This window comes from Balaenoptera acutorostrata, chromosome 6 (genome assembly GCF_949987535.1).
Source record: "Balaenoptera acutorostrata chromosome 6, mBalAcu1.1, whole genome shotgun sequence".
Taxonomy (NCBI): Eukaryota; Metazoa; Chordata; class Mammalia; order Artiodactyla; family Balaenopteridae; genus Balaenoptera; species Balaenoptera acutorostrata.
In genome coordinates this window covers 10,149,996-10,165,186 of record NC_080069.1, presented here as the reverse complement: position 1 = coordinate 10,165,186, position 15,191 = coordinate 10,149,996, and the positions used below count along the sequence as shown (strand labels likewise).

The 15,191-nt window shown below is 35.0% G+C and overlaps 1 protein-coding gene across 9 annotated transcripts in view; it reads left to right on the top strand.

Moving 5' to 3' along the window:
- Window positions 1-15,191, top strand: part of HMBOX1 (homeobox containing 1) — a 180,209-nt gene that overhangs the window by 67,764 nt on the left and 97,254 nt on the right. For all 9 annotated transcript variants that reach the window (XM_007192712.3, XM_057547847.1, XM_007192711.3 and 6 more), the window contains exon 2: window positions 14,975-15,054. In XM_007192712.3, coding sequence (XP_007192774.1) covers window positions 15,032-15,054 — 23 coding nt within the window. In that variant the 5' untranslated portion in view covers window positions 14,975-15,031. The remainder of the gene's footprint in view (window positions 1-14,974; window positions 15,055-15,191) is intronic.

Sequence of the window (15,191 nt, the reverse complement as noted above, 5' to 3'; positions counted from 1 at the left end):
GTAAAGCACTTAACTAGTGAGTGTCCGGCCCAGGGTAGTATTGATGAAATAGTGGTAGTTGTTATTTACAGTTGGTAGTTGTAATTTACAGTTAGTTTTAAGCTGGCTATCTAGAGGCATTATTTGAGAGATTGGTATTCTAATTTAGATGAGTTTTTAATTCCTAATATCTGTGGTTCTGTTTTCCTCACATGTCACCAGCCATTCGTTCTTCACCGAGAAACTCTCCATGTGCCCTTCAAATCACAGCTAAATGTGGTAAGGCCTCACTTATCTGGCACTGTTCAAGGGAAAAGATGTTTGACACAAGTGAAACACCTGATTAGCTTCCTAAAATGTAAACTTTTCTTTTAACCATTTCAGTTTTTAAAAACAGATGTATCACATACTTACATGCCTTTTTAAAATGAACATCCTAAACATGACTTGAACTTTTTGATGAGTCAGTATAATGTGTATACATCTATTATTAAATAGTCATTTGAATTTGTTTTATTCTTTTCAGGTAGCTGTCATTTTTTTCTGTGGTAAAGCCTTTTTATACACTTTCAGTCACCTTCTAAGTTTCTGTGTCTGATTTACTCTGGATTTGGAAACCAGATATTGAAACTTGCTAAGAATTGCATGTTAAAGTGGTAAGATATCTGGAATTCGCTTGAAAATATCCCTTGGAGCCAGGATAGTAAGGAGGAGTTAATTATTCAAGCAGGGTGATTGGTGTATTACTCTGCCCTTGTGCATGTTTACAAATTTTCATAATTAAAAGTTTTTAAAAACTACCATTTAAAAAAGAATTCTATGTTAGATATGTGTGTATTTAGTTCTTAATTTTTATCTGTGTAAGAATTTATAGGAAACTTAATAGTATTTATCTTTGGACGGAAGGACTGAGAGCTAAGGGGGGAGGGATGTTCACCTTTTATTTGTTCTGGTGGAGTTTTATGACCTTTTTTTTACCTCCATATGTTGTGTCTGTGTGTGTGTGTGTGTGTGTGTGTGTGTGTGTGTGTGTGTGTTAATGTGTATCTAGCCAGGAAGAAGTTTCACTTCCTCATCTGTAAATTCAAAGTACTAATAGTATCAGACTTATGGGATTGTAAGGCTTGTATATCTCTGTATTTTAACACATTTTTTGTTTTACTTTAAATAGGTATTTTAGATGGATAACAATGCGTTCTGTGTGAGGTGCTAAAAGAGCAGTGGAAGGAGCTCTGTAATGGCTGTTTCAAACTTCTGAGAAGTCTTTTTTGATATCCATATCTGGGCTTAAGGGTCTCACTAATTGGCATTGGCACTGTCCCGTTACCTCTCCCTTTGATGGCTTACTTGCTGCCTGTGCTGTTATAGCTAAGCTAACTCTTCACTGTCTCTTATGCTTTGCTTTCTTTAAATATTCTGCCCTTTCTCTATTTACCATTACTGAATAAAACAGATACACGCACAATGTAAATTCAATTGTAAATCACGACTGACATATGGGATTCACAATTAAGCATTTCCTGAAGGTAGAAGTATATAAATTGGTCCTCTTTGGGGAGGCAATTTGACAAAATCTATCATAATTTAAAATGTGTATGCCCTTTGTCATAACAATTCCCCTACTGGGAATTTGTCCTAAAGTTATACTTACATGTTCAAAGATGTATGAAGAAACTGAATGGTGTCTGAGTGGAAGAGAAAAAGGAGTTTGGGGTAGGAGGCAGACTTAACTTTTATTTTTTGGCTTTTGAAATTCTTTTCCTTTACCTTATACAGTTTACTACTTTTTATATTAAAGAGAAAAACTAGGATAAAAAGAGCCTTCTTACCACCTGTGGGTAAGACAGCATTTACAGGTTCTTACTCCTAATGGATTTTCCAGATTATATTTTTTCTTCAAGGGACAGCAATGCTGACAGTAGGCTTTTTCATTGCTCAGCCTGACGTGTTGGATTTTGACAACCCTAACGTAATCATTTGATAATTGAGTCCATTTCTGATAGTAGAAATTTTTATAATTTCATTGCATAAATGTGTGTCTATATCTATTGCATAAATGCATTTATCCTTCCTGACCAGTATTCCCTACATATGCCCCCATCCTTAACCCCATCTCCATGCCCCCATCCTTAACCCCATCTCCATTACCTGTTGACCACCTATTTTTTCTTCATGCTCATGTACTTTATGTGTGTGTGTATGTATGTATATCAATAAACACACTGACATGAGACACACACAGAAAAGGATTTTTTTTTGGTTGTAGTTTTTCTTTTTAAACCTCATCATACTCATTTGATTGTATTTTCCTTTTTTTAAATTTAATGTTATAATGTGCAAATCCCAAGTCACCTGATACAACTCTAATTTACTCTTTTTAGGGATTGCATTGTGTTAATTGATCAAAGTATATTGTAGTTTATTCAGCCATTCCTGTATTGATTGAAACAACTCTGTTTATAGAGACAAGAAATTGGAAAATAAGTGACAATAAATATCCTTGTGCATACTATGTGTGATTACTTTTGTTTCTGTGTGATAGATTCCCAGGAGTAGGACTACTAGGTTAAAGGTGTAAGTACTTTAAATTTTAATATATGTTGCAAGATTTCTTTCCAAAAGGACTTTTCACTTAGACCAGTGAAATATGACAGTACCCTTTGAGGAGATATTATCAATCTTTTAAATTTTTGCCAAAGTGATATCTCATTGTTAAACTAATTGTTATTTCCCTGACTTCTAGTAAGTTTGAGTGTTTTTATAAACTTAACAACTTGGATCTGCTTTTTCTCTACATGTCAAATATTTTTTCTGATTTAATTCCTTAGTTTGTTTATGATTTTTTCATAATAGGAAATTTTAAACTCTTTATGTCTGTCTTAAGTTTCTGTTCTTTGTTAAGAATGCTTAAAGACATGTCATCTTCTAAATTTTGTTGTAGAATGTATTTCTGTGATTTATTTTTTACATTTGTCTTTACTGCACCTGGAATTTAATTTTTTTTTTCACACACACACTGTATTTTATTTTTACAAGAGATAAATAGACTGACATGGAATTTAATTTTTTATGTATGTAATGTAAGATAAAGATCTAATGTTTTTTGCTAGATGATAACAAGTTTTGTGAGGATTATTTTAAAAAATCATTTATCCTATCTTGTTGAAATAAAATTTAACCTTTGCCTTGTACATTTTCTTATATGTGCTGGAATCATTATTTAAGTTCTTTATTCTGTTCCACTCATCTGTGTGTCTGTTCCTATGCCAGTACTGTACTGATTTGATTAGTGTCTTTTGAATATATTCTGAAACCTGGCCAGTGAAGTCCACTTCTGGTTTTCTCCTTTTGTTTAATTTTCTTGGTGGTTCTTGGACTTCCTGCTTTATAATTTTAAGGTCCTATTTCTAAATTAAAAAAAAATTTTTGGGCTTTTTTCTCAAGACAGTTATTTTTAAATATTGGGAAAATGTTACTACTGTGAATGAAATATTTTCCGCATTTTTCTAGGTGTCTCCTTCTAAACTAGAGAAAATTTTTTAAATTAATTTTAAGTGTTGTATCATACCTCTCCTTAATAATCTATTTTACTAACTTCAGCTTTCTTTTACTAGAATAACTTACATTTTTTAAGTATTCCATCCAATCATTAGCAAAAAGGTATATATTTCTCTTTCATTCCAATATTTATGCCATTTAATTCATTTTTATGTCTTACTGGTTTCCTATAATCTTCAAATCAGTGTTGAATTATAAAGGGTTCAGTGGGCTTCCTGCTCTAATTTCTAATTTTATTAATTTGATTTATTGACTGAGCAATAACATTCATATTGCATTCCTGCAATAAATTATGATAGTATATTATTTTTGATATGTGGCTAGACTCTATTGTCTGATTTGATTCTTTTTTCTTTAGAATTTTTAGAATTTTTACGTTTAACTTCTAAGTGAAATTGGTTTATGATGTTTTGTGTGCTACATACTATTAAATTTGGTATTGTTATTCTGACTTCATAAAATGAAACATTTTTGGTATTTTTCTATGGTTTAATATTATTAGAACTATGTTTATTTTAGGATTAAGAATCTGCTGGGAGCCCAACAGGTCTCGATGTCTTTGTCTATAGTAGATTTCCTTTTTTTTTAATTTTTAAATTTTATTTTATTTATTTTTTTATACAGCAGGTTCTTATTAGTCATCAATTTTATACACATCAGTGTATATATGTCAATTCCAATCGCTCAATTCAGCACACCACCATCCCCACCCCCTGTGGCTTTCCCCTTTTGGTGTCCATACGTTTGTTCTCTACATCTGTGTCTCAGCTTCTGCCCTGCAAACTGGTTCATCTGTACCATTTTTCTAGGTTCCACATACATGCGTTAATATATGATATTTGTTTTTCTCTTTCTGACTTACTTCACTCTGTATGACAGTCTCTAGATCCATCCACGTCTCTACAAATTACTCAGTTTTGTTCCTTTTTATGGCTGAGTTATATTCCATTGTATATATGTACCACAACTTCTTTATCCATTCGTCTGGCGATGGGCATTTAGGTTGCTTCCATGACCTGGCTATTGTAAATAGTGCTGCAATGAACATTGGGGTGCATGTGTCTTTTTGAATTATGGTTTTCTCTGGGTATATTCCCAGTAGTGGGATTGCTGGATCATATGGTAATTCTATTTTTAGTTTCTTAAGGAACCTCCATACAGTTCTCCATAGTGGCTGTATCAATTTACATTCCCACCAACCATGCAAGAGGGTTCCCTTTTCTCCACACCCTCTCCAGCATTTGTTGTTTGTAGATTTTCTGATGATGCCCATTCTAACTGGTGTGAGGTGATACCTTATTGTAGTTTTGATTTGCATTTCTCTAAAATTAATGATGTCGAGCAGCTTTTCATGTGCTTCTTGGCCATCTGTATGTCTTCTTTGGAGAAATGTCTATTTAGGTCTTCTGCCCATTTTTGGATTGGGGTGTTTGTTTCTTTAATATTGAGCTGAATGAGCTGTTTATATATTTTGGAGATTAATCCTTTGTCCGTTGATTCGTTTGCAAATATTTTCTCCCATTCTGAGGGTTGTCTTTTCGTCTTGTTTATGGTTTCCTTTGCTGTGCAAAAGCTTTGAAGTTTCATTAGGTCCCATTTGTTTATTTTTGTTTTTATTTCCATTACTCTAGGAGGTGGATCAAAAAAGATCTTGCTGTGATTTATGTCCAAGAGTGTTCTTCCTATGTTTTCCTCAAGAGTTTTATAGTGTCCGGTCTTACATTTAGGTCTTGAGTCCATTTTGAGTTTATTTTTGTGTATGGTGTTAGGGAGTGTTCTAATTTCATTCTTTTACATGTAGCTGTCCAGTTTTCCCAGCACCACTTATTGAAGAGACTGTCTTTTCTCCATTGTATATCCTTGCCTCCTTCGTCATAGGTTAGTTGACCATAGGTGCGTGAGTTTATCTCTGGGCTTTCTATCTTGTTCCATTGATCTATGTTTCTGTTTTTGTGCCAGTACCATATTGTCTTGATTACTGTAGCTTTGTAGTATAGTCTGAAGTCAAGGAGTCTGATTCCACCAGCTCTGTTTTTTTCCCTCAAGACTGCTTTGGCTATTCGGGGTCTTTTGTGTCTCCCTACAAATTTTAAGATTTTTTGTTCTAGTTCTGTAAAAAATGCTATTGGTAATTTGATGGGGATTGCATTGAATCTGTAGATTGCTTTGGGTAGTATAGTCATTTTCACAATATTGATTCTTCCAATCCAAGAACATGGTATATCTCTCCATCTGTTGGTATCATCTTTAATTTCTTTCATCAGTGTCTTACAGTTTTCTGCCTACAGGTCTTTTGTCTTCCTAGGTAGGTTTATTCCTAGGTATTTTATTCTTTTTGTTGCAGTGGTAAATGGGAGTGTTTCCTTAATTTCTCTTTCAGATTTTTCATCATTAGTGTATAGGAATGCAAGAGATTTCTGTGCATTAATTTTGTATCCTGCAACTTTACCAAATTCATTGATTAGCTCTAGTAGTTTTCTGGTGGCATCTTTAGGATTCTCTATGTATAGTATCATGTCATCTGCAAACAGTGACGGTTTTACTTCTTCTTTTCCAATTTGTATTCCTTTTATTTCTTTTTCTTCTCTGATTGCCGTGGCTAGGACTTCCAAAACTATGTTGAATAGTAGTGGTGAGAGTGGACATCCTTGTCTTGTTCCTGATCTTAGAGGAAATGCTTTCAGTTTTTCACCATTGACAATGATGTCTGCTGTGGGTTTGTCATATATGGCCTTTATTATGTTGAGGTAGGTTCCCTCTATGCCCACCTTCTGGAGAGTTTTTATCATAAATGGGTGTTGAATTTTGTCAAAAGCTTTTTCTGCATCTATTGAGATGATCATATGGTTTTTAGTCTTCCATTTGTTAATATGGTGTATCACATTGATTGATTTGCATATATTGAAGAATCCTTGCATCCCTGGGATAAATCCCACTTGATCGTGGTGTATGATCCTTTTAATGTGTTGTTCGATTCTGTGTGATAGTATTTTATTGAGGATTTTTGCATCTATATTCATCAGTGATATTGGTCTGTAATTGTCTTTTTTTGTAGTATCTTTGTCTGGTTTTGGTATCAGGGTGATGGTGGCCTCATAGAATGAGTTTGGGAGTGTTCCTTCCTCTGCAATTTTTTTGGAAGAGTTTGAGAAGGATGGGTGTTAGCTCTTCTCTAAATGTTTGATAGAGTTCACCTGTGAAGCCATCTGGTCCTGGACTTTTGTTTGTTGGAAGATGTTTAATCACAGTTTCAATTTCATTACTTGTGATTGGTCTGTTCCTATTTTCTGTTTCTTCCTGGTTCAGTCTTGGAAGGTTATACATTTCTAAGAATTTGTCCATTTCTTCCAGGTTGTCCATTTTATTGGCATAAAGTTGCTCGTAGTAGTCTCTTAGGATGCTTTGTATTTCTGCGGTGTCTGTTGTAACTTCTCCTTTTTCAGTTCTGATTTTATTGATTTGAGTCCTCTCCCTCTTTTTCTTGATGAGTCTGGCTAATGGCTTATCAATTTTGTTTATCTTCTCAAAGAACCAACTTTTAGTTTTATTGATCTTTGCTATTGTTTTCTTTGTTTCTCTTTCATTTATTTCTGCTCTGATCTTTATGATTTCTTTCCTTCTGCTAACTTTGGGTTTTGTTTGTTCTTCTTTCTCTAGTTTCTTTAGGTGTAAGGTTAGATTGTTTACTTGAGATTTTTCTTGTTTCTTTAGGTAGGCTTGTATAGCTATAAACTTCCCTCTTAGAACCGCTTTTGCTGCATCCCATAGGTTTTGGGTCGTCGTGTTTTCATTGTCATTTGTCTCTAGGTATTTTTTGATTTCCTCTTTGATTTCTTCAGTGATCTCTTGGTTATTTAGTAACGTATTGTTTAGCCTCCATGTGTTTGTGTTTTTTATGTTTTTTTCCCTGTAATTGATTTCTAATCTCATAGCTTTGTAGTCAGAAAAGATGCTTGATATGATTTCAGTTTTCTTAAATTTACTGAGGCTTGATTTGTGACCCAAGATGTGATCTATCCTGGAGAATGTTCCGTGCGCACTTGAGAAGAAAGTGTAATCTGCCGTTTTTGGATGGAATGTCCTATAAATATCAATTAAATCTATCTGGTCTATTGTGTCATTTAAAGCTTCTGTTTCCTTATTTATTTTCATTTTGGATGATCTGTCCATTGGTGTAAGTGAGGTGTTAAAGTCCCCCACTATTATTGTGTTACTGTCAATTTCCTCTTTTATAGCCGTTAGCAGTGGCCTTATGTATTGAGGTGCTCCTATGTTGGGTGCATATATATTTATAATTGTTATATCTTCTTCTTGGATTGATCCCTTGATCATTATGTAGTGTCCTTCCTTGTCTCTTGTAACATTCTTTATTTTAAAGTCTATTTTATCTCATATGAGTATTGCTACTCCAGCTTTCTTTTGATTTCCATTTGCGTGGAATATCTTTTTCCATCCCCTCACTTTCAGTCTGTATGTGTCCCTAGGTCTGAAGTGGGTCTCTTGTAGACAACATATATATGGGTCTTGTTTTTGTATCCATTCAACAAGGCTGTGTCTTTTGGTTGGAGCATTTAATCCATTCACGTTTAAGGTAATTATTAATATGTATGTTCCTATGACCATTTTCTTAATTGTTTTGGGTTTGTTTTTGTAGGTCCTTTTCTTCTCTTGTGTTTCCTACTTAGAGAAGTTCCTTTAGCATTTGTTGTAGAGCTGGTTTGGTGGTGCTGAATTCTCTTAGCTTTTGCTTGTCTGTAAAGCTTTTGATTTCTCCATCGAATCTGAATGAAATCCTTGCTGGGTAGAGTAATCTTGGTTGTAGGTTCTTCCCTTTCATCCTTTAAGTATATCATGCCACTCCCTTCTGGCTTGCAGAGTTTCTGCTGAGAAATCATCTGTTAACCTTATGGGAGTTCCCTTATATGTTATTTGTCGTTTTCCCCTTGCTGCTTTCAATTATTTTTCTTTGTCTTTCTTTAATTTCTGCCAGTTTGATTACTGTGTGTCTTGGCGTGTTTCTCCTTGCATTTATCCTGTATGGGACTCGCTGTGCTTCCTGGACTTGGGTGGCTATTTCCTTTCCCATGTTAGGGAAGTTTTCGACTATAATCTCTTCAAATATTTTCTCTGGTCCTTTCTGTCTCTCTTCTCCTTCTGGGACCCTTATAATGTGAATGTTGTTGCATTTAATGTTGTCCCAGAGGTCTCTTAGGCTGTCTTCATTTCTTTTCATTCTTTTTTCTTTATTCTGTTCCGCAGCAGTGAATTCCACCATTCTGTCTTCCAGGTCACTTATCCGTTCTTCTGCCTCAGTTATTCTGCTATTGATTCCTTCTAGTGTAGTTTTCATTTCAGTTATTGTATTGTTCATCTTTGTTTGTTTGTTCTTTAATTCTTCTAGGTCTTTGTTAATCATTTCTTGCATCTTCTCGATCTTTGCCTCCATTCTTTTTCCAAGGCCCTGGATCATCTTCACTATCATTATTCTGAATTCTTTTTCTGGAAGGTTGCCTATCACCACTTCATTTAGTTGCTTTTCTGGGGTTTTATCTTGCTCCTTCATCTGGTACATAGCCCTCTGCCTTTTCATCTTGTCTGTCTTTCTGTGAATGTGGCTTTTGTTCCACAGACTGCAGGATTGTAGTTCTTCTTGCTTCTGCTGTCTGTCCTCTGGTGGATGAGGCTATGTAAGAGGCTTGAGCAAGTTTCCTGATGGGAGGGACTGGTGGTGGGTAGATCTGGGTGTTGCTCTGGTGGGCAGAGCTCAGTAAAACTTTAATCTGCTTGACTGTTGATGGGTGGGGCTGAGTTCCCTCCCTGTTGGTTGTTTGGCCTGAGGCAACCCAACACTGGAGCCTACCTGGGCTCTTTGGTGGGGCTAATGACAGACTCTGGGAGGGCTCATGCCAAGGAGTACTTCCCAGAACTTCTGCTGCCAGTGTCCTTGTCCTCAGGGTGAGCCACAGCCACTCCCCCCACCCCCCGCCTCTGCAGGAGACCCTCTAACACTATCAGGTAGGTCTGGTTCAGCCTCCCCTGGGGTCACTGCTCCTTCCCCTGGGTCCCGAAGCACACACTACTTTGTGTGTGCCCTCTAAGAGTGGAGTCTCTGTTTCCCCCAGTCCTGTCGAAGTCCTCCAGTCAAATCCACTAGGCTTCAAAGTCTGGTTCTCTAGGAATTCCTCCTCCCTTTCCCGGACCCCCAGGTTGGGAAGCCTGACTTGGGGCTCAGAACCTTCACTCCAGTGAGTGGACTTCTGTGGTATAAGTGTTCTCCAGTCTGTGAGTCACCCACCCAGCAGTTATGGGATTTGATTTTACTGTGATTGCACCCCTCCTACCGTCTCGTTGTGGCTTCTCTTTTGTCTTTGGATGTGGGGTATCTTTTTTGGTGAGTTCCAGTGTCTTCCTGTCAATGATTGTCCAGCAGCTAGTTGTGATTCTGGTGTTCTCACAAGAGGGAGTGAGAGCACGTCCTTCTACTCCGCCATCTTGGTTCCTCCTCCTATAGTAGATTTTTAATTACCTTTAATTCATGCTATTTGGTTCTACTCAATTCATTTCTCTTGGGTCAATTTTGATATTTTCTGTCTTACTGGGAAAACATTTTTCTCTTCGGTTTTTAAATGAATTGCCAAGGAATTGCATTTGTATTTTCTTAGCTTTGTCTTATTTTCTTAATTCTCTCCTATACTTATGATTTCTCTTTTCATTTTGACTATCGTGAGTTTTCACTCTCATTTTTTTTTTTCATCCCCTTGTTAGACTATCTGAGTGATTCTTTAATCATGTTTCAGAGAGCTAGCTTTTGGACTTATTTATGCTTTTTATAACTTTTTTACTTTATATTAATGTCAAATAGTATCTCTTAGTTCCTTCTTCCTAGTTCATTTTGATACAGTTTGTATTTTTTCTAATTTCTTATTTACTGGGTGTCCCCCCGCCCCCGCCTTTTAAAAATATTAAAAGCTATTAAGGCCATAAATTTACTTCTGAATACAAACTTTGCTAGGTCACCTGGGTTTTTATTATGATTGTTTAATCATAGCTATTTTTTGTCATAGCTTACTATGTAGATCATAATTTCTCTTTCGATTTCTTCTTTGATCCAAAGATTATCTAGGTCATCTCGTCATTTATAACTAAAAATATTTTTGGTACCTTTTCCTAAATTTTTTATATTACTTATCTCTGAAATTAGTTTATTGATGATATAATTTCTGTTTTTTGTTTTTTGCAACTATGTTTGTCTCTTCTACAAGGTATACTGAAATAACTCAGTATATTTGTATCTTTTTTCTTTTTTTTTAAGTTTTTAATTTTATTTTATTTTTATACAGCAGGTCCTTATTAGTCATCAATTTTATACACATAAGTGAGTATATGTGTAGCTTTAAAAATAAAATTATTAAAGTTGTAATAAGTTTTGCTTTATTACCTGCTATGTTATTTGGTATATACAAGTTTATAACTCTTATATGTTGGTCATAAACTGTATATTTTACAATTGTATAATCTTCATCCTACTTGATACTTTTTTTTTAATATAAATTTATTTAATTAATTTATGTATTTGGCTGCGTTGGGTCCTCGTTGCCGCACGCGGGCTTTCTCTAGTTGCAGCAAGCAGGGGCTACTGTTTGTTGCGGTGTACAGGCTTCTCACTGCGGTGGCTTCTCTTGTTGCAGAGCACGGGCTCTAGGCGCATGGGCTCAGTAGATGTGGCTTTCGGGCTCAGTAGGTGTGGCTCACGGGCTCTAGAGTGCAGGCTCAGTAGCTGTGGCTCATGGGCTCTAGAGCGCAGGCTCAGTAGTTGTGGCACACGGGCTTATACCTCGACTGATACATGTTTCTCTGCAGTTACTTTAAAACAAAATACTATTTTCCCCAAAAAGATGCGCATTTTTCCCCCAGGTGTCTTCTTGACCGTGAAAAGATGAGACCTTTAGAGTACTTTTATTTTCTGCCTCTCTTCTGTTTTCCCCTCATTCTCTTCTTTCAGATCTTAGGAGTACTTTTACTTCTGCCTCCCTCCATCTCACCTGCCTACAACTCTTTTACTTTGAAGAGATAGTTTAGTACATCTTGAATAGATATCTATTAAAATTTCTTTGGGGATAAAGTCCTTTGTTTATAGAGTCCTTATTTTTCATGTAAGTTATACATTCTTAGATATTCGGTTATTATCTAAATGTATATTATGTGATATAAACTGAAAGTTTCATTGCTTATATTACCCTTTCTCATCATCTTCCCTGTTACCATGTCTCTATTCTGGTTTATTTTTTCTTAGTTAGAACCCTTTCTCAATTGTTTTTCTCAGTTGGGGTAACTGAGAAAATAAACTCTCTGAATTCTTGCATATTTGCAATTTTTTTCATATATCAAAGTGTAAGTTTTGTTGATATAGAATTCTTTTCTCTCTGTCCCCTGTGAATGTTATTCAACTCTCTCTTTCTCTCTCTTTTTTTAAAGTATAACAGATTAGAAGTCCAATGAGGAGCTGATTTTTTATCTTTTATAACTTACTTGCTTTGTATAGCTGGGTGCTTATATATGATTCAGCATCCATGAATTTTATCCCTGATACCTTTTAATGTACATTTTCTTTTATTATAACACTCTGCTTTTTGCAGTAATAAAATATATATAATATAAAATTTACCATTTTAACCATTTTTAAGCATACAGTTCAGTGACATTAAGCACAATAAACATTGCTGTACAACCATCACTGTCATCCATCTCTAGAACTTTTTCATTTTCCCAAACTGAAACTTTGTACCATTAAACAATAACTCCCCCTTCCACAGCCCCATTCAAGCACCATTCTACTTTCTATTTGAATTTGATGACTCTAAATACCTCTTAAAAGTGGAATTATACAGTATTTGACCTTTTGTGACTGGCTTGTTTCATTTAGTGTTATGCCTTCAGGGTTCATCCATGTTACGATGTCAGAATTTCCTTCTTTTTTAAGGCTGAATAATATTCCCTTATATGTTATGTATGTACCACATTTTGTTTAGCCATTCATCTATCGATGGACATTTGAGTTTGTTTCCACCTTTTGGCTTTTGTGAATATGCTGCTATAAACTTGGGTGTACAAATATATTTTCGAGTCCCTGCTTTCACTGCTTCTGGGTATACACCCAGAATTGGAATTGCGGATCTTATGGTAATCTGTGTTTAATTTATTTGAGGAACTGCCATACTATTGTATTTTCCATAGTGGCACCACCATTTTACATTTTCATCAGCAGCACACAAAGCTTTTATTTTATCCACATCTGTGCCAATCCTTGTTATTTTCTGTTTTTTGATTATAACCATTCTAATGGGTGTGATTTTAATATACATTTTTAATCTGTCAGTTTTAAAAAAATCTGTCTCCTGTGCTAGGAGAGCTCTGTGACGTTGAACCTGAGAGTAGAGAACTCATAGCACCTTGCTTGCTTGGTCTTCTGTTCTAAGAATATTTTATTTTTATAGAATATTTTGAGCCCATTTATATCTGAAATATAAATGACATAAATTCAGTGATTTGCAGTTATACAGATCTGTATCAGTGTCTTCATCTCAGTTTCCTCATCTGTGAAATGAGGGTCTTTGGTGAGTCACTTCCTAGATTGTCTGATTCAGCTGTAGCATCATTCTCATCCTTACAGAATAAAGGTCAGAATTACTGCAAGGCATTTACCAGCCCTCCATAGATTGTGGAAGTCCTCCCTTTCTACCTGTCTTCTCATACATACATGTTAAAGGCCAACAACACAGGTCTACTTATTCCCTAATCATCCTTCATAATCTCTTTTAATTGTTCCTTCTCCCTGATTCTTTCCTCCACTGATTCTAACCTCCCTTCACACTTTGGTTTGGTGGAAGTCTTACTCTAAACTTCAGGTAACAGCTGAGATCTCACTTGAAGAAGTCTTCCCAGTTCTCTGTGACCTAAATTAATTTCTAAATTGTTATTCTCATAAACCTTGAATTTTTAGACTTATCACATTATGCCTTTTATTAGAAGGATGAGTGTGTGTGTGATTTTTATTTGACCCTTCCCCATAGTTTAATAAGGTCCTACACTGCTGGGACCATATCTTACTCATATTATGACCTTTTGCCTATGTCAGGGCAAGTAAGTACTTAGTATATTTTACCTGAATTTCAGCAAGAGTGGAAAAAACGTGTATTGACCAGTAATCAGTTTTCTGGCTTGGTGTTGCTGTTTTGTCTAGGAAATGTAATCAACAATATTTTCAGTAGATTTTCTTTGTATTTTGTATCTACCTTTTAGGACCAGTGTTTCTTAAGTCAGCAATAAAATTAACTACAGCAGGAACTTCATTAAAGCTACAATTTAGGATATGAAATGTGAAAGGTTTCTAACTTTACCCTGTACATTTCACGTATATCATTAGTCACTGTTAGACACTTTGGTCTTGCTTTATATAATTCAGTGCTGAATGTGTATTTTAATGTGAGAGTTTTTGACATCAACATTTTTAACTTTCGTCTAATTTATAATATTAACTTTGAGTTCATGGAAATAGCTGCCTGTATAGATTATGGTTTGAAACTGCTAATAAGTTCAGTCAGTAATACATGATCTTTAGCTCCTAAACTGTGAATGGTAGATTTCACTTTTTGTTCAGATCTATGTCTGAATTGAAAGGGGTCACGGTGTCTGAATGCTGAATAAAGCAGTAGAATGCTAATCAGAAGATAGAAGTACTAGACTCACTCCATTATTAACTTACACTCTGTTCAGGAATCGACATGGGTATTGGTATCTTTTTTTAACTGGTATTAATAGTCCCTGCTACTTGATAGTTTGTGAAGTGCTTCATCACCACCATTTAAAAAATGTTTTAAATTCTTGTAGCGTTTTGAAGTAGTTATCTATTATCCCTGTTTTATAGATGCGGAAATTGAGACTTAGAGAAATTCAGTCACTGAAGATTTGGCTAGCAGTAAAATAAGTAATAGACTTGGAACTAGACCCCAGGATTTACCTCACAGTTAAGACTGTTAGCTGCAATCATGCTGTGGTGTGTTTTTTTGTTTATAGGATTCTACATAAATGCACTGATGTTATTATCAACAAGTTATCTTGAATGTCACTACAATGTGTGTGTATATATATATTCCATTGCATGTTTAAATCTGTTTCCCTCGGTGGTGTCTGGTAACAGATTAAACTTCAGGGGTATAATTTTCATTACTTTTTCCAAGTGAATGATTTTGAAAGCTATCAAAAGCATTTTTCTATTTTTAAAATTTTCCTTCAAACCAATGTTTCCTTTCAGAATTACAAAATAATTTTAAAAACATGATTATCTGATGTTAACTGTTAATCCTTAAGTATATAATTAAAATTTTTGTTCAATACTTGATTAAAAACTATTTCTGAATTTTCTGTCTTTATTCTACAGAATGATAAATAACGCTGATCATCTCTAGAAAAGATATTGATTCACCTCATGTAAAGTATGCTCAGTTCCTTTCCAGTGGTGTAAGTATCTAATTCTTCTCTTAATTTTCATCCTCTCAATTGTTTTAATAAAATTAAAAAATCATTATGATTAAAATCCAAAAATGACAGCAGACATTTGTAGAGTTGAAAGAATTTTTTCATAGTTATGTGGTAAG